Raw genomic sequence first — 24,796 nt, 5'->3', positions numbered from 1 at the left:
AAGAAGACGCTTACTATCTTCAGCGGGTGAACGGAGGCGACGTACGGGTGTGTGACGCCCCAGGCGGCGGGACTGGAGAACCCTCCGACCTCCAGCACCCGCGGGACGCCCTGAAAGAAGGGTTCGGCAAACACCAGCCACCTGGAGCAGAGCAAACGCATGAGGATGAGAGAGGAACGAGCACACGCGTTCAGAAAGAGCGGCACGGATCACTCACAGCCCAGCGTTGATGATGATGGAGTTCGCTTTGATCGGGAAGCCGAAGATTCGGGAGTCTTCTGACGTGTCTCTGAACGTGACCTTCTTGCCTTCTGCGTTCTCCTCTGGGAAAAGGCTGATTTCAGGAACGCTGTAATCCTGGAAAGGTGGAAAAGTGATGTTGAGCATCAAAACGTAACAAAGATGAATTGAAATAATGTATGCAAGTGTGAGTTCCTCCAACATTTCTCTTTAAAATTTCTCGTTTTATAACTCATGACCAATGTTTTATTTTGCTCTATCCTCTGAGAATCCACGTTCTTCATTGCGTCAGAGTTATTTTACTTTATAAAGTTGGAAATATGGATTTTTTCTTACAAAAACCCATCGCTTCGCTTCAGAAGGCCTTTATTAACCTCCTGGAGTCGTATGAACTATATTTATGATGCATGGATGCACTTTTTTGGGCTTCAAAATCTCGGCCCCCATTCACTCCCATTATAAAGCTTGGAAGAGCCAAGATAATTTTAAATATATCTCTGATTGTGTTCATCTGAAAGAAGATAGTCATATATACCTATGGCTTGAGGAAGAGTAAATCATGGGATAATTTTCATTTTTGGGTGAACTATCCCTTCAAGTATCTGTATTTTTATTTTGGAAACTTTTACTTTTAACTCAATGCATTCCAAAGCATAATATATATATATATATATATATTCCATAAAAACATGTTGTTCTTTGTCATTTTGAACTGAAGAAATCGAGACGTGAGAGCGATTTGTGAACAAATTGATTCTGGTTCACAGATCACACTGAACGATTCATTTGTGAACTGGACTGATTCAACTGCAGCTGATTCAGTGATTCAGTCAAAATAATGTAGAAACAGAAATTGAACTGATGTAAGTTACTAACACCGAAATTTAGCAATGATTATTGTCAATGAATTCATATCAATTAAAAAATGTGAAATGCTAGATGTTTGCATTTGTGTCACAGCGATTTTAGGTAAAATAACGCAAATTAATACCCATGCATCTTCTGTAGGAGGTTCAGATGATATAAACTAGTATGTTTTCACAGCGTTACTCTTAAAATAACACATTTTGGCCAGTGGTGTATTTTTATACTATTTTTTGCCACATTTTTGCACAAATTAAATTTTTCCACATTTTTAAAATACTCTATTATTTGTTTGCACACTTGAAGTATCAGTAACTTTTTAAATTTTAATGTTTTGATGGTTTCTGATAAGTATTGGTGATACAATAAAAAGTAAAAAAAATAATGAATGCACTAATCTTTGCTATTAGTGCTGACTAGAATAAATATATGGTTTATCTATCAGTACTTATACTTTTACTGGAGTAATATTTTAATAGGGTTCTTGAGTTGTGTACCACAGGTTAAAAGTCGGTAGAAGTTCTACCAAATGTAGACACAAGGTGGCGCACTTCGACCCTTCATAAACATGGCTGTGATGTGGAAATCATGTTCCCATCCATTCCAGACATATTTATACGAGCTAAAACAATGTGACCTCTCAGGAGCTGTCTGTTTATACACTCTTAAAAATAATGTTTCCAGAAGAGGTGTTTTCACAGAGACGCCATAGAAGAACCATTTTAGGTTCCCCAAAGAACCTTTCAGTCATCAGTTCAGTTAAAATAACCATGTTTTCTTAGTGTAATGAACATTTTAATAATCAAAACAACCTTTTGTGCAATGGAAAGGTTCCACAGATGTTCATCGAACCATCAATGCCAATAAAGAACCTTTATTTTCAAGAAGAGAAGAGAAAACCAGCACGCACCCTCACTGCTCGCCGTATGGATCCGATGACAAACTTCCTCTTCATCTGAGGCTTGGGCTCACCGTCTTCTTCTCCGTGATCCGGTGTCGTTCCATTCTGCTGATCGGTCACTTCTTCATCCGGTCCGAATGGATTCGTCAGCTCGATGTCGCCCTCGTCCAGAGCGATCTTTTCCCCTTTGAAGTCCGGCTTCTCATACAACACCCAACTTTGGAAGACAAAACAAAGTCTTTTTCTGAACCGTTCAAAAGTTTGGGATCAGGAAGATTTTTACTTTTATTCAGCAAGGACGCATTAAATTGATCAAAAGTGACAGTAAAGACATTTATAATGCGTCTCTATTCATCAAAAATCCTGAAAAAAAGTTTCCACAAAAATGTGAAGCTGTTTTCAACATTGATAATAATCATAAATGTTTCTTGAGCATCAAATCATCATATCAGAATGATTTCTGAAGGATCATGTGACACTGAAGACTGGAGTAATGATGCTGAAAATTCAGCTTTGATCGCAGGAATAAATTACACTTTACTATATATTCACATAGAAAACAGCTGATTTACATTGGAATAATATTTCACTATTTTTACTGTATTTTTGAGCTGAGCTGAGCGAGTGACAAAGGAAGACACAGTAGATTTGAGCTGTTCTGATATGTATAAAAGTCAATAACAGCAATTTGCAAAAGCCAGAGTTGTTCGTTTCTGCAGTTAATGATCATTTGGAGGATCCAGAGATGTTTTTGCTGGAAGGCAGGGAGAGTCTGCATGTCAAAACTGATGTGGAATGTGATTCCTTCACCTGCTGAACCATCTGAACACATTATTTATTCTGCATTAATATTTATGCATTAGTACTGTATTACGCCAATGTATATACAGCAAAGAAAGGCTGAAGACTGGAGTAATGAAGCTGAATTTTCAGCTTTGATCACAGGAATAAATTACACTTTACTATATATTCACATAGAAAACAGCTGTTTTACATTGGAATAATATTTCACAATTTTTACTGTATTTTTGATCATATAAATGCAGCCTTTTAGACTTCTCTTCTCTTAAAAATCTCACGACCCCAAACTTTTGAACAGTACCGTATGCTACTTAAAACATACACATTTTCCAAACCTAGCGCACACTTACGATTTACAGCATAAACATCAACAGAGAGTGAAATTAAGTTGATAAAGCATGTTTGTGTGAGCGTGTGAATGTGTCTCACCCTCCTCTGATCACTCGGATTGAAATCGTGTCCGTAAACTCCCATGGTGTGGCGTCCACAACATCCCCACGCACCTCAATCCTGTCACCGCTCAATCCAGGCTTGTCAAAGATTAACATCTGATGGAAAAAAAAGAAACAGCTTAAAAAAGTCCTATCAATGTTTTGCTGCATTGTTTAATATTTCCCCATCTCAACACTAGGGGCAGCAGATGCACTAATGCATGGCTTCTTTCTCAGTGAATCACGTTCAGTCCCTCTGTCCTACTTGGAAAGGCACTTTTATTGTCTCAGGTCCTTAAGGCTGCAACATTACACTGGTGAATAATGCAGTCAATGTCACTGAAGGAAATTATAAAAGAATAAGCTTGATTATCCAGTTTCGGTGACCTTTTCTAAATCTCTTACTCAGCTGCTGATAAAGAACACAGAAATGTCAACCAAAACTAACTGACATGTATAGCTTTGTATAAATTGAGTTGTCAAATCAATTAAATAGACATAAATGTCAAAGTGGCAAGTTGAATCCTGCATTCTGGAAAAACGTTATTGTGGTAACTATAACAGAAGTGACATTCTCTTTTAGGTTAAAGTGCATAAAAATTATATATGTATAGGGTTAGTTTAGGGTTATATATATATATTAAATAATTTTAGTGATTCAATGTAAACTTCGTTCAGTTTATTGCCATCATTGCCAATTTCATTTCAGCATTATTTGTTTAAGTTTACATATATACAGTGCTGCTTGAAAGTTTCTTCTGGAGCATCAGTGAATGTTTGAAGCTTTTTTAACAGTTGTGTTCAGGATTCAACTTGCCACTTTGACATTTACATCTATTTTTTTTATTTGACAACTCAACGTTTTACTAAGCTGAGTCCCTCAGTTGTCCTCAGTGTGAAAAGACGGATCTCAAAATCATCCAGTCACTGCTGGAAATGGCTCAAATATGCAAAAGATTCTGGAAAACTGAAGAATTTTAGGGACCTGGAGGATTTTTGTGAAGAATATTGGGCAGTTTAACTGCTCAGGACAAACAAGCGACTCATGAACAACCATCACAAAACATAAAAACAGTCGTGGATCATCAGGTAATGACAATTATGAATCAAGCGTTCATAAACTTTTGAATTGGGCTATATTTATAAATTCAGCTACTTTTTTGTCTTGTGGACTTTATGTAAACATTGTTTATGTAAAATATCTTTCTCAGGACAGTACTAAATGAAAAATGACATGCATTTTGTATGATCCCTCTTATTTTGTTCAAATTACAAACATTTTCACAGATTCTGCAAGTGGTTCACAAACTTTCAAGCAGCACTATATATATATACAGTACAGTCCAAAAGTTTGGAACCACTAAGATTTTTAATGTTTTTAAAAGAAGTTTCGTCTGCTCACCAAGGCTACATTTATTTAATTAAAAATACAGTAAAAACAGTAATATTGTGAAATATTATTACAATTTAAAATAACTGTTTTCTATTTGAATATATTTCACAAAGTAATTTATTCCTGTGATCAAAGCTGAATTTTCAGCATCATTACTCCAGTCTTCAGTGTCACATGATCCTTCAGAAATCATTCTAATATGCTGATCTGCTGCTCAAGAAACATTTAATGTGTACAATTGTACAAAATATTTGTGTACAATATTTTTTTTCAGGATTATTTGATGAATAGAGAGTTCAAAAGAACAGTGTTTATCTGAAATCTAATCTTTTGTAACATTATAAATGTCTTTATTGTCTTTTGATTGATTTAATGCATCCTTGCTGAATAAAAGTATTCATTTCTTTAATTTCTTTTCAAAAAAATAAAAATAAAAATTCTTACTGACCCCAAACTTTTGAACGGTAGTGTATAATGCTACAGAAGCTTTGTATTTCAGATAAATGCTGTTCTTTTGAACTTTCTATTCATCAAGGAATCCTGAAAAAAAAAGTACACAACTGTTTTCAACATTGAAAATAATCATAAATGTTTATTGAGCAGCAAATCAGCATATTAAAATGATTTCTGAAGAATCATGTGACACTGAAGACTGGAGTAACGATGCTGAAAATTCAGCTTTGCATCACAGGAATAAATTACTTTGTCAAATATATTCAAACAGAAAACAGTTATTTTAAATTGTAATAATATTTCACAATATTACTGTTTTTTACTGTATTTTTAATTAAATAAATGTAGCCTTGGTGAGCAGACGAAACTTCTTTTAAAAACATTAAAAATCTTAGTGGTTCCAAACTTTTGGACTGTACTGTATATATATATATATATATATATATATATATATATATATATATATATATATATATATATTACAAAAACAAGGAGTTACGACACCAAAAATGTAGATACCAGTAATTTTCAGGTACAGAAATTTAATAAGTTAAGTTTTCAAATGTAAAATAACACTGCATAGATTTCACTATATAAATTAAACACGGATTAATCCTTATTAAAGTTAAAAAAGTTATTCAGTCAAGAGCAGTGATTGATTTTTCTTTATCTTTTTTTTGTTAGATTAACCTTAAGTACAGACAGCAGCAGGTTTATTAGGCTGCTGTCACTTTAAGAGCTGATGCACTGATCCAATATACTGATACGCATGCGTTTTCTTTCTCAACTGTCTCAAGACATAACTGACGTTTATGAGGATACTTGCCAATATAGGCATTTTCAAGCACAAGAAGACTTGAAAGAAGGCCCAATTATACAATAAAAGTCACAACCAGGAGCTATAAAACTCAATCGCAATGTATAAAACATACAAAGAATTTGGTGTCAGCACAGGACTAGCTATTCATTTATAATCCATCATTTCTTTTAAAAACCATCTAATAAAGGAGTTGATGTCTTTTGCTGTCACTTAAAGTTCAGTCTTTCTGTCCAAACATGAAGCAGGAGGTGTTTCACACCCATCAGTCTCTCTCTCCAGCCTCAGGCTTTCCTCACGAGTTCAGAGAACATTCTGTCATTTCTCTTTAATATAACAAGCTCATCAGCAGATGCAGTGTTTGCTCTGGCCTGATCAGACATTAATACAACATTAATGATAGAAGAAAGAACACTTGTGTAGAATTTCTCACCTTTCCAGGTCGAGGATTGAGTTTGCCGTGCTCCTTCTCTTTTGTGAGCTAAGAAAAGAAAAGAAACATTTCAATGACATGAATTCAACACACTGCAAAAAGGTTTTATTGCTTATTTTGGTCTTGCTTTTCATTAAAAATATCTAAGCATTCTTAAATCCAGATACATTTGCTGGAGAAGCAAACATGACTGACGAAAAACATGAAAATGAAGCGAGTTTGTGCTTAAAACAAGAACAAATATCTGTCAGTGGAGTCAGAAAAATAATGGATAAGTATCATGCTATTATGAAAATATCAGACAGAAATCACAGAGATAATATTAATTATCAGACATTCCTTTAGCGTTCAGTGCATGAACTTTAAATAATTAAATGAATAAATCGCACTCAGAAAAACACTGAAATCTAGACCCACGGAGGTTCAAAATGCATCACAATATTATTTTTATACATTTTCTCATCTTTGTACTCTAAAATGGTGATGTAAAGCTTGGCACATCAGTGTACAAACAGTTCACCTTTGGTTCAGGTATTTTAAGAAAACACTACATTCCTACAATAGAAGAAAAACACACACAGGAAGAAGAGAGAGGCTTCACTCCAGACTCTCTTTAAACAGCAAACATTCACTGAACGAGCTGTTTGAAATGTCATTACACCTCGAGCTCCTCAGGGTAAATATATACATGAAGGGAAACACACTCAGAATGACATCAACACTGCAGATCTGCTGTATGCGAAAACCAACCATGGCTTTTGAAATGGAAATCCATGTCAACTCAACAGGTGCAGCCTGAGGTTCTTCAAGAGTTTCTGCATTAAATGTCAGGATCTCATTGTTGGTTTGTACTGTATGTGTGTAGGAGGTGATGAAAAGCCCCTCCCAGACTGAGTGACATGCCTTTGCTCTTGCAGGGAGGCATGGCAAGGTTAGAAGAGAGACAACATTTCACATGAGTCCAAGTCAAATTCTTCTGTTTGCATATGCGGTGCTCTTAATCACAAGTCAAATACAGGGCTTATATAATGCAGATGCTGTAAAGCTACCTCTATAAACTAACCATACTGTATCCAAGTCTCACTGTCAGACTCTGTGAAAGTATGTTTTCAAGAAGGGCAGAATATTTCAGATATGCATTGTGAAAATGGGTGTGAGACGCAGTCCGTATCTCTACTGTCGATCATTTCAGTAACATCAACTCAATATAGCAGTGAAAGTGATGGTTTCTTTACATTTATAAGCAGAGCAGGATAGCTTTTTTTTTTTTTTTTGTTATCTATCTATCTATCTATCTATAAAAAGAAAATAATCCATCTAAAAAAATTAAATATATATACAAATAAATATTCATCTAAAAATGAAAATATAAAATAAAATAAATATATATCTACCTAAAATTGAAAATACTAAAGAAATCCATAAAAAATCTAAAAAATTAAAATACTAAAAAATAAATAAAATAAATATCTAAAACAACCTATCTATCTATCTATCTATCTAAAAAAGAAAATACTAAATAAATATACAAATTATATATCATTTATAATATATAATATATAAATTATATACATAAATATCTAAATAAATAATATCTAAAAAATGAAAATGCTAAAAAAATAAATAAAAAATAAATCTAAAAAAAAATACAAAAATTAAATAAAATAAATATCTATCTAAAAACAATGAAAATAAAAAAAATACTATAAACATAATACTATAAACAAATAAAATACTAAACAAGTTATAAAATATCTATCCATCTGCCTAAAATTGAAAATACTAAACAAATTTATAAGAAATATCTATCTAAAATATGAAAATACTAAAAAATAAGTAAAATAAATATCTAATAAATTAAATATTTAATAAAACATATAAACTAACTATCTATCTATCTATCTATCTATCTATCTATCTATCTATCTATCAAAATGAAATTACTAAAAAAAAAAATAAAATCTATCTATCCTAGCAGCAAAAGTATGCACAACTGCACAAAATGTACCTACATTTGATTATGGGTTGGTCTTTATTTTAAGCTCTGGATATAGGCCAACTACACCTAAAAACTGACCTTTTATAGGGAGCATTTGGAGGTCTTTGGAAGCTGCATAAAAATTGGCTCCATCAGACAACATACAGTATTTAAATCACACTGCCTTAGATTTAAATGTGAGCAATATGAGACCATTATCTTTCACATACATGCAAAAAATTTAATAGTGCTATATATTTGTAGAATACATTAGGAAAAATTGTCATCTCTGAAAATGAGTCTAGGAACTCTGAACTGATAAGTGTCAAACATGCAGGCGACATAATCGTTTTCTCCATGCCTGTTCCAACTGGCAAAAACACAGTAAGCCACTGTCAACACAAGATTAGGGTGTGTCTGAGCAGGACTCGACGCATAGCCTGCCTAGGAAAATTATCAAATCTAATTAGAGGAGACGAAGTGAACGCAGCGAGATAATGAACCGTGTCACATTCCATCAGCCTCTCCCTCCTTGGCGCTGCCTGTGGACTAGAGCTCCAGGGAGGACCTGTTTTACTGATACCATTCCTGAATCTACCAATTCAGCTTGATTACACCCAAAGGTCTTTCCAATGGGAAAACAAGCGTTTATTTAATGAAGACAGCGTCTTATATTATCATGCTCTAAGAAATGCATTCAACTGATAACCAGCCTAATTATATAGATAAATTTTCATATTGGTATTATAAAAAGATATCATTTCAATAAGGATTTGCGCCGTCATTGAAACCTGAACTGTTATTGTTTTAGGCACAGGTTAGGGTTATAGGACTGGAAATAGGATGCAAAGACTTTTGCATATTACATTTTAATATAAAGTTGGATGTGGGTTGAATTGTCAGATAACTCAACATCATTAACCTCTGTGTCAACACTATGACGTGAATGCCAGAGGTCAAGCTGTGTGTTTTACAGTGGATGTGTGATACCAGAAGTTACTCCCTAGTGGTGGACATTTGCCTGACAAACCTCTCAATATATCACAATCATAAAGTCTTGTCTTTAGTAACATCACTATTCATGTCCAAGAGGAACGAACTCTCTCTCTGATGCATGATCAAACATGTAAGACATTTAAAGTCTTATATGCAAATGCATTCAAGTGTTCCATAAAGATTTTTTTTTGCAGATAATGGTTATGCCTGATGAATGTGAGCATGACTAGGTTACATCTTCCCATAGTATCTAAAAAAAAGTTGCATATTATAAAATAATATTTGACTTGCAAACTCATTAGGCTCTGTACAGAAGAGACAAGCAGCATTAATTCTGCGTGCTATGGAGGACAAGAGGAAACGTGAATATTGCATGAGCACTGAGGTAATGAATACTCCCATCAATCTCTATTGTAAACCCTTCTCGGTGAGGTGACATTACACCCCTTCTAGGCTTTCGTTCGCTGAGGTTTAGGACCAGACCAACTCTTGGAGAGTCTAGTTTAGTTCCAACTCTAGTGACAGAGCTGAAATTACTGCAAGGTCTATAAGAGCAGGGTTGGAAAAAGCCTCTACAAAATATGCTGGTTTAAAACAACCCAATCACTGGGTTTGTCCATTTTCAACCCAATTTGGGTTGTTTTTAACCCAGCATTTTTAGAGTGTAGCATGTTACACAACGCTTGTTGTGAGTGGCTTAATATCAGGTTACACTAAGAGGCTGACTAGGACAGAGCAGTGACATAACATGAAAACAACACTCTCATTGATTCCATGCCCTCGTTCTCAGAGGGATAAACTTCATCATGGCACCCTTTCCCTCTAGTAAATGACCAGCATATGCATGCAAAGCAATACTCACATATGCATCAGGGAAGGCTCTGTACTTGAGTTGTAAGTTCCGTTCTGGTTCTTGCGTTTGATTCATTTGGAAGCCCTTGGAGTCATTGAATAGTAGACCTCCGTCAAGACTACTGCTGCGTGGAAGACTTTGAGAGTTCTTGAGGAGCGTTTCGGAGGGCAGAGACCGGTAAAGTTCTGATGTGGACTTGTGGTTGAAGATGGAGGTCTCTTGCGAGTTGTGCTGGACAGGAGGAGCCACGCTTATCCGAGAGGTTTCGGCGATCCCGCTGAGGGAGTTCGACGGAGATGTGAGGTACGAGAAGCGCTCGAAACGGGAACCGAGCAAGGTGTCGGATCCCATGGGGCTCGAGCTCATTCGATCATGACTGGGGCCGATCTCAGGGAGAGAGGCCGCGCGGAAGATTGAGCGGTTCGAGGCCTTGCCATTCTCAGTGGGCTGGAAGAAGAAGCTGTTCTCCAGACGAGACTGACCTGGCCCATTTGGAGAAGTGTCTTCGGGACCGGCCAGGTCGTTGAGGGAGCCTTTGCGCATCACGATGCTGTTGAGGGCCGAGGCTCGCAGGGGCAGCGAAAGCCCTCGATTCTGGGTCTCGACTCCGAACTGCTGCTCCTTCATCATGGTCAAAGGGGAGCGCATGTCCTTGGGGGAACTCCAGTTAAAGCCGATGTCTAGAGGCAAACTGGAAACTCCATTCAAGACACTCCTTGGCTCAGTGACAGGTGAGATCGGAGTAAGAGGCGAGAGTGGAGTTGGGGGTGAGATTGGTGCGTCCTCATCGATAGGTGGCAGTGAAGAGAAGGGAGTGTTGGATGGGGTGCGTTGAACCCTTTGCCGGACCGGTCGCTCCATGCTCTTGAGAGTATCCACCAGGTTATCCATTTCAGAAAAGGATGAAGGAGAAAGAGCGTCAGGCTCGAGGCCAGTGGGTGAGGGGATCAGATCCACCCGTGTAGCTTGGAAAACATCAGAGGAGTAGTCATCAGCCTCCACAATCATCAAGCGAGAATCAAATTGTGCCCGTGAGTCAAAGGCTGTGTTTCTTATCTCTCCCTCTCCGGCTTCAGGTAAACTAAGCTCCACCCTGCCCCTCCCGCTGGTGTAACTCTCACTACTCCGGTGAACTTCGCTCTCCACAACTTTCCAGTTAGTGTTTCCAAGGCTACCGTCAGTCTCTGAGGAGAAAGCAGTGGGCTGGGTCTCGGCAGAGTGAAAATGAGACGTGTAGACTCCTTTTTCATAGCTGGGGGACAGTTGAGAGGAACGCAGGTATGTGCTATCCGTGTATTCTGAGCCAGACTGCTGTTCTTCAGAGTTATAATGGAGACTCTTCCATTTCCTCTCAAGCTCAGCTTCATCTCTTCGCCTCATGCTGTCCAATGGACTTTCGTGGTTCCCAAAGCTGCCCTGTTTGTCAGTGCTGACCAGGGACACTTTGCGGACCACCATGGCATCCTCTCGAGCAGATGATGGTTGATTGAGTTTCGTACTAAACACCGCAACACCAGAGTTCATGTCTGAATCGGATCCAGGCTCAGTTTCCGCTTGGTTCTGTGTATCGGACTCCTCGATCACTGTACTGAGAACAGTGGATGCATGAAAGAACCTGGAACAAACGGATAAAAGCGAAGAAGAAAACACATTAATCCTTTAATTATCTTTCAAAATTACTTTCTGAAACGCAATTAGAGGGGAATTTTACACTTGAGCTCTATGAGAAATAAACAAATCTAGTTTGAAGAACAAATTGTGTTCATGTAATATGGAATTTAAAGCCTGTTTGGTTTGTGAATCCCTGAATAAATACATTTATATTTGAAGTAGAAGCATAGGAAAAACACTTAAATGCCACTGCATCTATAAGAATGTAAGAATGAAAGGTCAACACTAGTGGGAGTAAATTGCAATGTGCGTAGGTGAGTTTCTGGAGAAATGACATGTTAAAAGGGCACTTTAAATGAATCACAGCCTTCAATCTCAACATACAATAGCACAAAGATGAGTGAAACCTCAGGATCTCTACCACATGAAAATATACTAATGCAACAGAGAATAGTTGTGTAATGACTTTACAACACTATGCATGCAACAATAACAGTAAATATAATAAATGCACAAGCCAATTAGCAATATAATTTATCACACAATTACCTTTGTAGCAATGCATATTTACCCGTCATAGCAAATATTATCAACTGAATTTGGCATTATTAAAAACAACTATCTATTTGAACTTGTAGAACAAAGAAAGATTCATTCATTCATTTGGTTAGTTAAATATTATCTAAACAAGAAATAACACACATTCCACATTCAAATCAGACTAAAAATAGAAATAGTATAAACTGAATGTTCGCAGAAATACGCATGCATCAAAGTAGTTTCATTTCACTTTAACACAAGCAGAGGTTTCATTTATATTAGTGCATGTGTTTTGGGACCACTTTTGGTAGTGCTAAACATGAATATATATTAAACAAGTTTGATTAAAGACACAGGGACAAGATAAAGTGTCACTTCATATTATCTAACTCTGAGATCAGAGAAAGGTGCTACATGTCATGTAGTTTATTTTTCACTGTATTTTGCCCTGAGACATTTATAGGGAGAGGTATCAAATTATATCAGCTGGCAGAACTAGTTACTCTGGATCATCTGCGGTAAATCACACCCTCTAGTGGTGGAGCTGCGCCTCACATCTTCCACCCCTGAGCAGTTTTGATTTTAGTGAACAAAAATTAATTTAGTCCAATTGATTTGTCCAGTGTATTTGAATTGACAAAATTTAAGTTTGAACTCAAAACAGCCAATATGAGTTGACATTTTTACAGTAATCAATGGCTTTTAATGAACCATTCTTAGAAATGAACACTAACATTCTGTATATTAGTGAGTATTTTGTCTTGAATTGTTGTGGCTCAGATTTTGTGCCAAGCCCTCTTCTGTGGATATTTACATGTGCTCAACACACAGGGCCAACTGAAGAGATAAAATAACTTAAAACAAAACAGTATTGCCTAAATACAAGCTATCTGCTGGAGCTACATCAATTCTTGATGGTTCTGGAGTTCAGATTAGATTTCGGCGTGTTTAGCCAGATATGTAACTGTCTCTGTCAGTTAAGGTGTCGCTTTGTCTCCATTTCCTGTCATAGAAATGGCACCTATAATTACTGGCTCGTCCCTAACAAGCATTTTGAGCATATTTACATGATTGTGCGAGAACCTGGTGAACTGAAAGAGCTAGTAAACTCAGATAAAGAGCAGGAGTGTTTGTTAAAAGCATTGATTCAAGATCTGCATTCCAGATTTGATGCAAAACATCCCCCTTATGAGCATAATTACATTTTAGATCTCTCAGTGACTATATCAGGGGTCTCAAACTCAAATTGGCGGGGGGCCGTTTCTGTGATTGACACCTCACAGGAGGGCCATATTAACATTCAAGTGCAAGAAAGCGCAACATTTCAGAAAATGTATTTCCTTTGCATTATTTCTCATTTACTTCAAATTTCATTAGGCCTACTAAAATATTTTTATACCTATACTATAAATATTTTATTTACCATACTAAATGTAAACAGCAGTGTCTCTCTCATTGTGTAATATAATTATATAATACTATTACTAATATAATACTACTAATATACTAATATAATACTACTAATATACTACTATTAATTGCAATAGTCTGGTGCAACTTCTCACATCCAACAAGGTGCATGGAATAAAAAAAAAAAAAACAGTAATTTAGGAACAAAACCAGCAACACTTGTGGCGTGGAGGGGTGAAAAATAAACAAAAAACTGGAGCTATATATATCAACTTTATTTTGCCAAAAAATAAAAATCTCTCATTTTTACATACATTATTAGTTTTAAACATTTAGTGGAAGTATTTTCCCTTACTTTATGTTAGCTTAAATAACATTAAAATCTTGCACTGAATAACACTGTACTGAACAAATACAATCCCTGAATACATTTGTACACTCCTCTGTTTCTTGACAGACACCTGGCAGCGCTTCTGCTTACACATAGATATATACACTAGATGTCGCTTTGGGGTTCTAAGCATGCGTCAAAACCGCCGCCATCTTGGAACAGGGGTCTTGTCATAGGAAGTAGCTAGGTAACGCTGCTATCTCCGCCTGTACTTTGAATTCATGGACGATGCCGGACTTTTGTGCAGCGTATGAATGTTCAAACGAAAGAAATCTAAAAACCAGACAGCAAGGGATTACATTTTACAAGTGAGAATGTGTTTTATGATATTGAATGTTACGAAATTATATTTCTGGTTACGTTGGTTTGTTTCAGTCCTTGGTTAACGACCGCAGCTAATCCATGCTAGTTACCCATTAGTCTTTGACAGTTAGGAAAACCACAGTGGGGTAAAATCTTTGCATTGCAGGGGGCAGCTGCCACTCGACCCGTCACCGCTGCCACTCGATCTGTCACAGAGATATACGCGCCAGTCACTCGACCTGCCACGGATAAACGCGCCTGCCCCGCGACCTGACTTGGGTAAAGTTGGTTTTATATTCGCACATTCATACTTCTGATAAATTCAGACTTTCCAATAAATGTGCAATAAATTAATGTTTGCGAATTTTAAGCAGCGACATGATATTGACAACCAACGATTGTCAGCTTACAACATTTTTCACAGTCGATCAAAATAGGCAAGTATTGTTTTAATGGCGTATTTACTTGTGAATGTCCACTGAATGTCCAATGTAGTGTGATTAAGAAGGCTATTGAATACGGATGTCCGAATGTGCGAATATAAAACCAACTTTACCCAAGTCGCGACCTGCCACGGATAAACGCGCCTGTCACTCGACCTGCCACGGCTATACCACATGAGGTTGCGTGGTAGGTGTTAAGTGTCGGTAGAAATATTTTTCAAATTCATAAAAAATAAATAAAATGAAACTGTTTAATGCAAACTTCACCTGATTCTTGTTATACATGTTCCCAATTAAGTACAACTGCGGTGACTATCATGTTGATTTACTGTTTTATTCTTTAATAATTATATGTCAAAGTCATAGACTGCCTCGCTATACAGACATATTTTAAAAATTCATAAAAATATGAAATCAAATTGTTTTCTAGATCTCCCCAAGTGGTGATTTTCATGTTGTTTTTCTGTTTTATTCTTTAATAATTATATGTAAGTAGTGATAGTTCATTCGAAGTTTACTCAAGTGGAAGAATGTGACTAATAAACTTAGGCCTACTAGCACTATGCATTATATTTTTAAAAAGTAGATTATCTTAATATCAAAACCTTACATTTTCTCTGGACTCAATGATAAATACATGTCTGACTGTTGGAACGAACCAAAGAAAAAAAAACTAGAAAATCGCATTCATGACGATTTATGGTGATTTTATTTCCGTTAGACCTTTGCCTACATTGACTCTGATGCATTAAAGAGGAGGGGCTCCCCTGTTCCAAGATGGCGGCTCTATTGACGCATTCGTTCCAATGAACTGCCGTAGCCAAGGCGACATCTAGTGTATATATCTATGTTGCTTTCACACGTTTGTCCAAGATGCCGTTTGAGCACCGGTAACGTTTAATGGTTGTATCGGACGCGTTTCGGTGGTTTAAATCGACGCTCGTGACTTAAAGCCGAGTGCTTTTACTGTAATTTAGGCAAGCGCACTCATAATAGAAGCGATTGAGAGCGCGGCTCATGGTTGCATAGCAACGACAGACGCCACTGGAGCGAAAGCACATTGGAAAGAAGGAGAATGCGGCGCGGCCGCTTATGTGACGCAATATGTGAATGCCCCATAGAACGGCGACTTTTTCTTTGCATATCAGACAGGTAGCAACTACAGAATAATAATGATTTAGTGGGCCGGATTATGTTTTATTTTTGAGATCAATTGCGAGCCGGGTAGAAGGGGACTTCACAGATGTTGTTTATGATCAAACAGCAACATTACACACTAAAGTTAAAAAAGTCAAATCATAATCAACCACCTCTTTAATACTATTTTATATTATTATATTATAAAATGAAATAATAGGTAATCTAAACATTCGTGGCTTGAAACAGTTGGAAAATTGACAGGCCGGATGTTTTGCCCTCCAGGGCTCTACGCCAGTCATGTGACTAAAAACTGCTCGTTCTTCACAGTTTACTATAGTAATTACAGGGATTACAGTGGCATGAAAAAGTATGTGAACCCCTTGCAGAATCTCTGAAAATGATAATTATTTTAATAAAATAAGAGGGATAATAAAAAATGCATGTTATTTTTTGTTTAGTACTGTCCTGAGTAAGATATTTTACCTAAAAGATGTTTACATATAATCCACAAGACAAAAACAATAGCTGAATTTATTAAAATAACCCCATTCATAAGTATGTGAACCATTGATTCTCAATACTGTGTGTGGTCACCTGATGATCCACGACTGTTTGTGTGTTTTGTGATGGTTGTTCATGAGTCTCTTGTTTGTCCTGAGCAGTTAAACTGAGCTCTGTTCTTCAGAAAAATCCTCCAGATCCTGCAGATTCATCAGTTTTCAAGCATTTTTGCATATTTGAACCCTTTCCAGCAGTGACTGAATGATTTTGAGATCCATCTTTTCACACTGAGGACAACTGAGGGACTCAAACTCAACTATTAAAAAAGGTTCAAACATTCACTGATGCTCCAGAAGGAAACACGATGCATTGAGAGCCGGGGGTGAAAACTTTTGAACAGGATGAAGATGTCACAATTTTTCTTATTTTGTTTAAATATCATTGTTTTTCATTTAGTGCTGCCCTTCGGAAGCAACAGAAGATACTTGCATGTTTCCCGGAAGAAAAATTAAGTACAATTTACCTTGATATTTAAATTCCAAAAGTTTTCACCCCCCGACTCTTAATGCATCGTGTTTCCTTCTGGAGCATCAGTGAATGTTTGAACCTTTTTTAATAGTTGAGTTTGAGTCCCTCAGTTGTCCTTAGTGTGAAAAGATGGATCTCAAAATCATTCAGTCACTGCTGGAAAGGGTTCAAATATGCAGAAGATGCTAGAAAACTAAAGAATCTGCAGGAGCTGGAGGATTTTTCTGAAGAACAGAGCTCAGTTTAACTGCTCAGGACAAACAAGAGACTCATGAACAACCATCACAAAACACACAAACAGTCGTGGATCATCAGGTGACCACACACAGTATTGAGAATCAATGGTTCACATACTTATGAATAGGGTTATTTTAATAAATTCACCTACTGTTTTGTCTTGTGAACTAAACGCAAACATCTTTTATGTAAAATATCTTACTCAGGACAGTACTAAACAAAAAATAACATGCATTTTTTATTATCCCTCTTATTTTATTAAAATAATTCTCATTTTCACAGATTCTGCAAGGGGTTCACATACTTTTTCATGACACTGTATATGAGGTTTTCCAGGGCAAAAATGGCTCAAGATTGGAATTTTATTAAAATCACCTAAATAAACCAGGAAATCAAGAACTTTCAAACAAGGTCCAAGTGAGTCATGGGCATCTGTCCTCCATCCAAGTACATGTTATTGTCATTTTTTTGTGCTAAATGTCAATTTACACATTCTGTTCATAACAGATGCATATTTGAGACTTAAAGGGTGTGAACGGAGTAACATCTGTCTGTCATCTGCATCGCTGCAATCATAGCAGGCATCAGTTTCAGAACTACAACAGGAATGTGCAAATTTCTGTGCAAATTTGCATTGAAACACAAAAAAATACAGCAAAGCTTTAAGAATGTTTGACATTTATGAATGTGACAGGCTTTATCAGAGTGTTTGACAGGGTGTCTGAAAGACGGATTGACAGTGTCATGCATGAAACCTTCCACTGCGATTCACAGGAACAGAGGCTGAGAAATAAAACTAGACAGAAATCGATTGAACTGAACATCTAAATGCATGGAAGAACATCTGCATAATATGTCTGAAGAGTGTATTAGATGAAGTAACAATTAGCTATTGCATTAAGTTAACACAGAGACTTAATGTACGTATTACCAAACTCTTTAATAAATAGAAACTAAATGCAATATGCAAATCCATCAGCCACATTCCTGAGAGTCACGCTTGTTTGCGTAGCTAAGCATTCGAGTCGATCTCAGCTGTTTTGACTTTTGTCTTCATTCATGAGGGCTATTTCAAGAATGTGTATCATCAAGTGTGAGTCAATAGCATACTTTGAACTACCTTTCATTCCTTCAGCGGCCCATCCCGTTCAAATGAACGTATGAGACGTGAGGCTGCGTGGGTGAGGCTTTGATAAACCTGTCCTTTCTTGGGACAAGAACTTTAACCTCATTTACAAAAGAAGTCCATCTTAACTAATCTAACAGAGAGAGGAAAATCATTGTATTTCACGTCACCGTAGCTAGTCCACGAAAAACAATGAAACTGGCCGAGAAACAGAAGCCAGAATGTAAACAAAAAGTTGCTGAACACGTGAAATAATGATGGTGCTGTACATACACAACTTCATGCTCATATCCATCTCAAAAATGTATCAAATTAACACATTAATCATGAGATTGATTCAAATTCAATCTGAATCACTTCAGAGGTACATTAGGGTCAGAACTGAGCGTTTACATTTGGCTGCTGCCCGTGTGAAAGATGCGTAATTCAATCATGATAAGCTGAGCAGTATCATGCATGAATAAAATACAAAAATCATTTTTAAAAATACAAAATATATAAAGAGCTAAATTGCTTTAATCTATGTATTTTAAAAATATTTTATATTTATTTTATTCATGCATTTTGTATTTGTATATATATATAGTGTGTGTGTGTGTATATATATATATATATATATATATATATATATATATACACACTATGTGTATACACACACACATATATGTATGTATATATATTATAGGGTGTGAAACTGATTAATTAATCACATCTAACATAAAAGTTCATGAAAATATACATGTGTCAGTGTGTATATATACATATACATACATATATGCATACATATATATTTACAAACCTTTGTTAGATGCGATTAATCGATTTGACACCGCTAATATTTATAAATAAATATATATTTAATTTTACTATAAATAAAATATTACAAATAAAAAATATAAAGAGCTAGATTGCTATATATATTATATATATACACATACACATACATATACATAAATGTATGTATATATATTATAGGGTGTCAAACCGATTAATCGTGATTAATCACATCTAACATAAAAAGTTAATAAAAATATACATGTGTCAGTGTGTATATATACATATACATACATACATACATACATGCATGCATACATACATACTTACAAACCTTTGTTAGATGCGATTAATCGATTTGACACATATATATGCTTTAATTATTTTATGCATTTGATTTTACATAGTTTAAGAGAAATACAAATAAAAGTAAACTGCATCAGTTTTTTTTTATATCAACACATTATATTTCAAACAGTACACACGTGAATAAAAACAAGATATCAGTAGCTTACCTTTCACCTGGTATTAAACTTCTTGAAAGCAGTTGATCAGGGAAAGTCTGAACTTCTGCGGTATCTTCCTTCTCTTTTCTATCGTCTGATGTACTTTCACTGATTTGCACCCAGTTCCTGTGAGTGATATTATCTCTGGCTGTCTTTACCTTTGTCACCGTCACCTCCCCCTGTCTGTCGCTGTGTCTGAAAGTCTCCTCGGCGGTCTGTGCAGTGGAGATCGTCCCAGGGCTGTGTTCTTGACTTTCACTCTCCTGTGTTCTTGTGAGAAATGCGGCTATATCCCCGGCCTCTTCACTGCTGGTGTGTTCCTCCCTCTCAGCGTAGATGTTATCAGGGCTTGTTTGATATTTGCACCTTGCTGTGTCCTCCAGTATTGTTATCTCTCCGCTGGGCTGGTGCTGGGCCAAGGGGTGGAGTCGAATCTCCAGGTGACTGTGTGTTTCCATGCTTGAGTCTGCAGGTGATACCTTCACTGGATCAGAGATGGGAGGGGCCGAAGTGCATTCCTCAGAGCCACATTCTTGATTGACTGGTAGGGCTGGTTTCAGTGGAGCGAGACGGTGAATCTGCCACTCTGCTTGACCTGTCAACACTTCAGTGCCTTCACATACACCTTGTGTTGCGGATGTTTCTCTTGTGCTTTGGACCATTTGCAATTCATCTCTCTGCTCTTCAACCTCATATTTTTCTGAAACTAACATTTTCTCTTGTATTAAAACATCCATGATTTGCTCTGATTCAGTGACCTTTGATGAAACGTCATAACGTTCATGATAAATGTCCTCAACTTCTCGCTCATATTTATCCTTACCAAACATATGGAGGTCATTTCTAGTGGTCATACTCTCTGCAGCGGTTATGATCTCAATTGATTCAGGTTCTTGAATGGACGCAAAATGACATTTATAATGAAAATCGGTATCTAGTCTACTTCCTTCCTCCACTTCTGGTCCATATAGGTTCTTCACAGACATCTGAAGGCCATTTCTGGTGGTCATACACTCTGCTGTGGTTTCATCCTGGCCAGTGAACTCAGAACTTTGAGTAGATGCCTCCTGAACATCTTCCTCACAATCTTCATATGCTTTGAATGCTTTCTCTTCCTTTGGGGCTTGAGAGCTTAACAGCCGGTATGAAACATCTAAGTGAGGATGTATTGTGATGGCAGGTGTGGTTTCAGAGGTCAAAGTGCTGGAGACACCACTGTCTAGAAGACCTGAGGAAGTTTCTGAAAAGTTGGCCAATTTAGCTTGGTCGTTATTCTGACTTACATGGTCCTCTGTTGAGGTTTCATTCTGGGTTTCCACATCTGAATAAGACACATTGTTAGAGAGACTTTTCTGGGAATGGTCAGGGCTGACGGGGTCAGAGGGACCTGAAAGGTCAAAGGTGACCTTTTTAGATGACTTAATGATGGTGTTTGTTCTCGACGCACCTGACTGAGGTAAAGAGATATTTAACTCATCCTCAAGAAGGACAGGTTCAGCAGGCTTCTCTGAGTCAGTGCAAAATGTCGAGGAAGAATAATTGTCGGTTTGATGAGATTCCTCATAATTAATCTCAGGGTGAGTTTCTTCCAGATAACTTGAATCAGAAGTGGAATGTATGGGGATTGTGGGTAAACTGTAAGTTACTGAGCTTAAATCACTTACAGAAACATCAGTACTGGAGAAAGATAAAATTGGCTTTACATCAGTATCAGCATTCAAACTGTTTTCTGCAATTCTGGAGTAGGACACAGAGCTCACATCAGGCATGGATGAAACTGAAATGGATTTGAAGCAATCTGTAGTGGCACTGGAGGGGTCAGTGTTGACTGTATCACTGCTGCTGGCAGACATGTTTGTGTTATTTGCCGTGCTGGTTTGTGAATCTTCTGCCTCAGCAGATTTAATGCAAGGTGGAGTGGAGGAACGTTCAAGGGTAAAGGCAGAATTTGAGTTTGAGGTAATGTTAGAGGTGAAACCATCAAGGATGATAGAGGTGGAACTCTGGGGGTTGGAAGAAATGGAAGAGATGGAATTTTGGGAGATGGAAGAGGTGGAACTCTCAGAAATGGAAGAGATGGAATTTTGGGAGATGGAAGTGGTGGAAGAGATGGAACTTTGGGGGATGGAACTGGTGAAACTCTCAGAAATAGAAGAGATGGAATTTTGGGGGATTGAAGTGGTGGAACTCTCAGAAATAGAAGAGATGGAATTTTGGGAGATGAAAGAGGTGGAACTCTCAGAAATGGAAGAGATGGAATTTTGGGGGATTGAAGTGGTGGAACTCTCAGAAATAGAAGAGATGGGATTTTGGGAGATGAAAGAGGTGGAAGAGATGGAACTTTGGGGGATGGAACTGGTGAAACTCTCAGAAATTGAAGTGATAGAATTTTTGGGGATTGAAGTGGTGGAACTCTCAGAAATAGAAGAGATGGAATTTTGGGAGATGAAAGAGGTGGAAGAGATGGAACTTTGGGGGATGGAACTGGTGAAACTCTCAGAAATTGAAGTGATAGAATTTTTGGGGATTGAAGTGGTGGAACTCTCAGAAATAGAAGATATGGAATTTTGGGGGATGGAAGTGGTGGAAGAGATGGAACTTTGGGGGATGGAACTGGTGAAACTCTCAGAAATTGAAGTGATGGAATTTTTGGGGATTGAAGTGGTGGAACTCTCAGAAATAGAAGAGATGGAATTTTGGGGGATGGAAGTGGTGGAAGAGATGGAACTTTGGGGGATGGAACTGGTGAAACTCTCAGAAATTGAAGTGATGGAATTTTGGGGGATTGAAGTGGTGGAACTCTCAGAAATTGAAGAGATGGAATTTTGGGGGATTGAAGTGGTGGAACTCTCAGAAATTGAATAGATGGAACTTTGGGAGATGGAACTGGTGGAACTCATGGAAGAGATGGAATTTTCAGGGATTGAAGAGGTGGAACTCTCAGAAATAGAAGAGATTGGATTTTGGGGGATTGAAGTAGTGGAACTCACAGAAATGGAAGAAATTGAATTTTGGGGGGTGGAAGAAATGGAATTTTGGGGCATGGAAGTGGTGGAAGAGAGGGAACTTTGAGGGATGGAAGTGGTGGAACTCATGGAAGAGATGGAATTTTCAGGGATTGAAGAGGTGGAACTCTCAGAAATAGAAGAGATAGAATTTTTGGGGATTGAAGTGGTGGAACTCTCAGAAATAGAAGAGATGGAATTTTGGGAGATGAAAGAGGTGGAAGAGATGGAACTTTGGGGGATGGAACTGGTGAAACTCTCAGAAATTGAAGTGATAGAATTTTTGGGGATTGAAGTGGTGGAACTCTCAGAAATAGAAGAGATGGAATTTTGGGGGATGGAAGTGGTGGAAGAGATGGAACTTTGGGGGATGGAACTGGTGAAACTCTCAGAAATTGAAGTGATGGAATTTTTGGGGATTGAAGTGGTGGAACTCTCAGAAATAGAAGAGATGGAATTTTGGGGGATGGAAGTGGTGGAAGAGATGGAACTTTGGGGGATGGAACTGGTGAAACTCTCAGAAATTGAAGTGATGGAATTTTGGGGGATTGAAGTGGTGGAACTCTCAGAAATTGAAGTGATGGAATTTTGGGGGATTGAAGTGGTGGAACTCTCAGAAATTGAAGAGATGGAATTTTGGGGGATTGAAGTGGTGGAACTCTCAGAAATTGAATAGATGGAACTTTGGGAGATGGAACTGGTGGAACTCATGGAAGAGATGGAATTTTCAGGGATTGAAGAGGTGGAACTCTCAGAAATAGAAGAGATTGGATTTTGGGGGATTGAAGTAGTGGAACTCACAGAAATGGAAGAAATTGAATTTTGGGGGGTGGAAGAAATGGAATTTTGGGGCATGGAAGTGGTGGAAGAGAGGGAACTTTGAGGGATGGAAGTGGTGGAACTCATGGAAGAGATGGAATTTTCAGGGATTGAAGAGGTGGAACTCTCAGAAATAGAAGAGATGGGATTTTGGGGGATTGAAGTGGCGGAACTCACAGAAATGGAAGAAATTGAATTTTGGGGGGTGGAAGTGGTGGAAGAGAGGGAACTTTGAGGGATGGAAGTGGTGGAACTTTCAGAAATGGAAGAGATGGAACTCTGGTCAATGTAGTTCTGGTGGACAGCATCAGTTGCATCTTTTGATTCTTTATGTTCCAGGTATGATTCTTTTTGAACTGTGGTGATGGATTTGACCTCAACATCTGCTAAAATTCCTGATTTAGATGATACTTCAAAATCAGAGTTAGAAAACAGTTGATCATCCCTACCAGAAACACCTTTTGGGTTCAGATCTGCGCTTGAATTATGGACTGTGCATGTGTCAGTACTTGCTGCAGTTTTCATGATAGGATCAGGACTAAATGAGTCGGTGAGGTCCGACTCAGCCTGTGAAGAGAAGGACAGCACAGCGGTGGAGCACTGAGCAGATCTATCTGCAGCTTGGGTATCGGCGTGATCAGATGAGAGGTACTCTGGGAATGGGCTATCTGGGGGTGTCTGGTAAACATCACTATCAGACGGTGAAGAGTCAATAAATTGTATCGATGTACTGTCCAAATCTGAAGGCTTAAAACTAGCATCCTCCTTACTGAGTGTAGACATGTCACTCAAGACATCCTGGGACTGGTATTGGTCAGAAGTACAGGGCAGTTCTGGCGTAGGCATTGCTGCCTCAAAACCAAGCTGGTTTTGTTCTACTACTGCCCGGTCATCATATTCTTCCTGTTCACTGATGTGATCTTTGACCCCTGAGATATCACTATTGCTTGAAAGACCCTGGGACAGATCTCTTTTCTTCTTCTTATTCTTCCTCCAGGACAGGGATGCAGCAAAACCCTTGGGTTTATGGAGGTCAGTCTCCGAGGAGCTGAGCAGATCTTTCTAAAAATAATGAAAAGAATAGATGGAATAAGAGATGAAGAAAGTAAGGAGGTGAAAGGGAGAATGAATGCAATAGGAAAGAAAAAGAGGACAAAGATTAATGATTGTTAAGAGTTATGTACATAATGTTAGATAAAATAAAATATTAATGATATAAAATAAGCATTCAAATGCATCAGCACATTGTTGTTATATTTTTATTAATGCATCACAAATGTCTATACATAGAAAGTTAACGCA

General features: G+C 37.5%; 1 protein-coding gene across 2 annotated transcripts in view; it reads right to left on the bottom strand.

Moving 5' to 3' along the window:
- The window catches only part of crybg2 (crystallin beta-gamma domain containing 2), a 43,648-nt gene that overhangs the window by 9,222 nt on the left and 9,630 nt on the right, over positions 1–24,796 (bottom strand). The window contains exons 3-10 of one of the 2 annotated variants that reach the window (XM_048201048.1): positions 21,183–24,556; positions 19,680–20,705; positions 10,170–11,775; positions 6,334–6,381; positions 3,236–3,354; positions 2,015–2,222; positions 218–357; positions 15–141 (exon numbers count right to left, since the gene is read on the bottom strand). In XM_048201048.1, coding sequence (XP_048057005.1) covers positions 15–141; positions 218–357; positions 2,015–2,222; positions 3,236–3,354; positions 6,334–6,381; positions 10,170–11,775; positions 19,680–20,705; positions 21,183–24,556 — 6,648 coding nt within the window. Of the gene's footprint in view, positions 1–14; positions 142–217; positions 358–2,014; positions 2,223–3,235; positions 3,355–6,333; positions 6,382–10,169; positions 11,776–19,679; positions 24,557–24,796 lie in introns of both variants that reach the window. The other variant, XM_048201047.1, reaches the window with a different exon arrangement.

The sequence above is a fragment of the Megalobrama amblycephala genome, linkage group LG9 (assembly GCF_018812025.1).
Source record: "Megalobrama amblycephala isolate DHTTF-2021 linkage group LG9, ASM1881202v1, whole genome shotgun sequence".
NCBI lineage: Eukaryota > Metazoa > Chordata > Actinopteri > Cypriniformes > Xenocyprididae > Megalobrama > Megalobrama amblycephala.
Note: the sequence above shows the minus strand (reverse complement) of the source record. Positions and strands in the feature narration are given on the sequence as shown.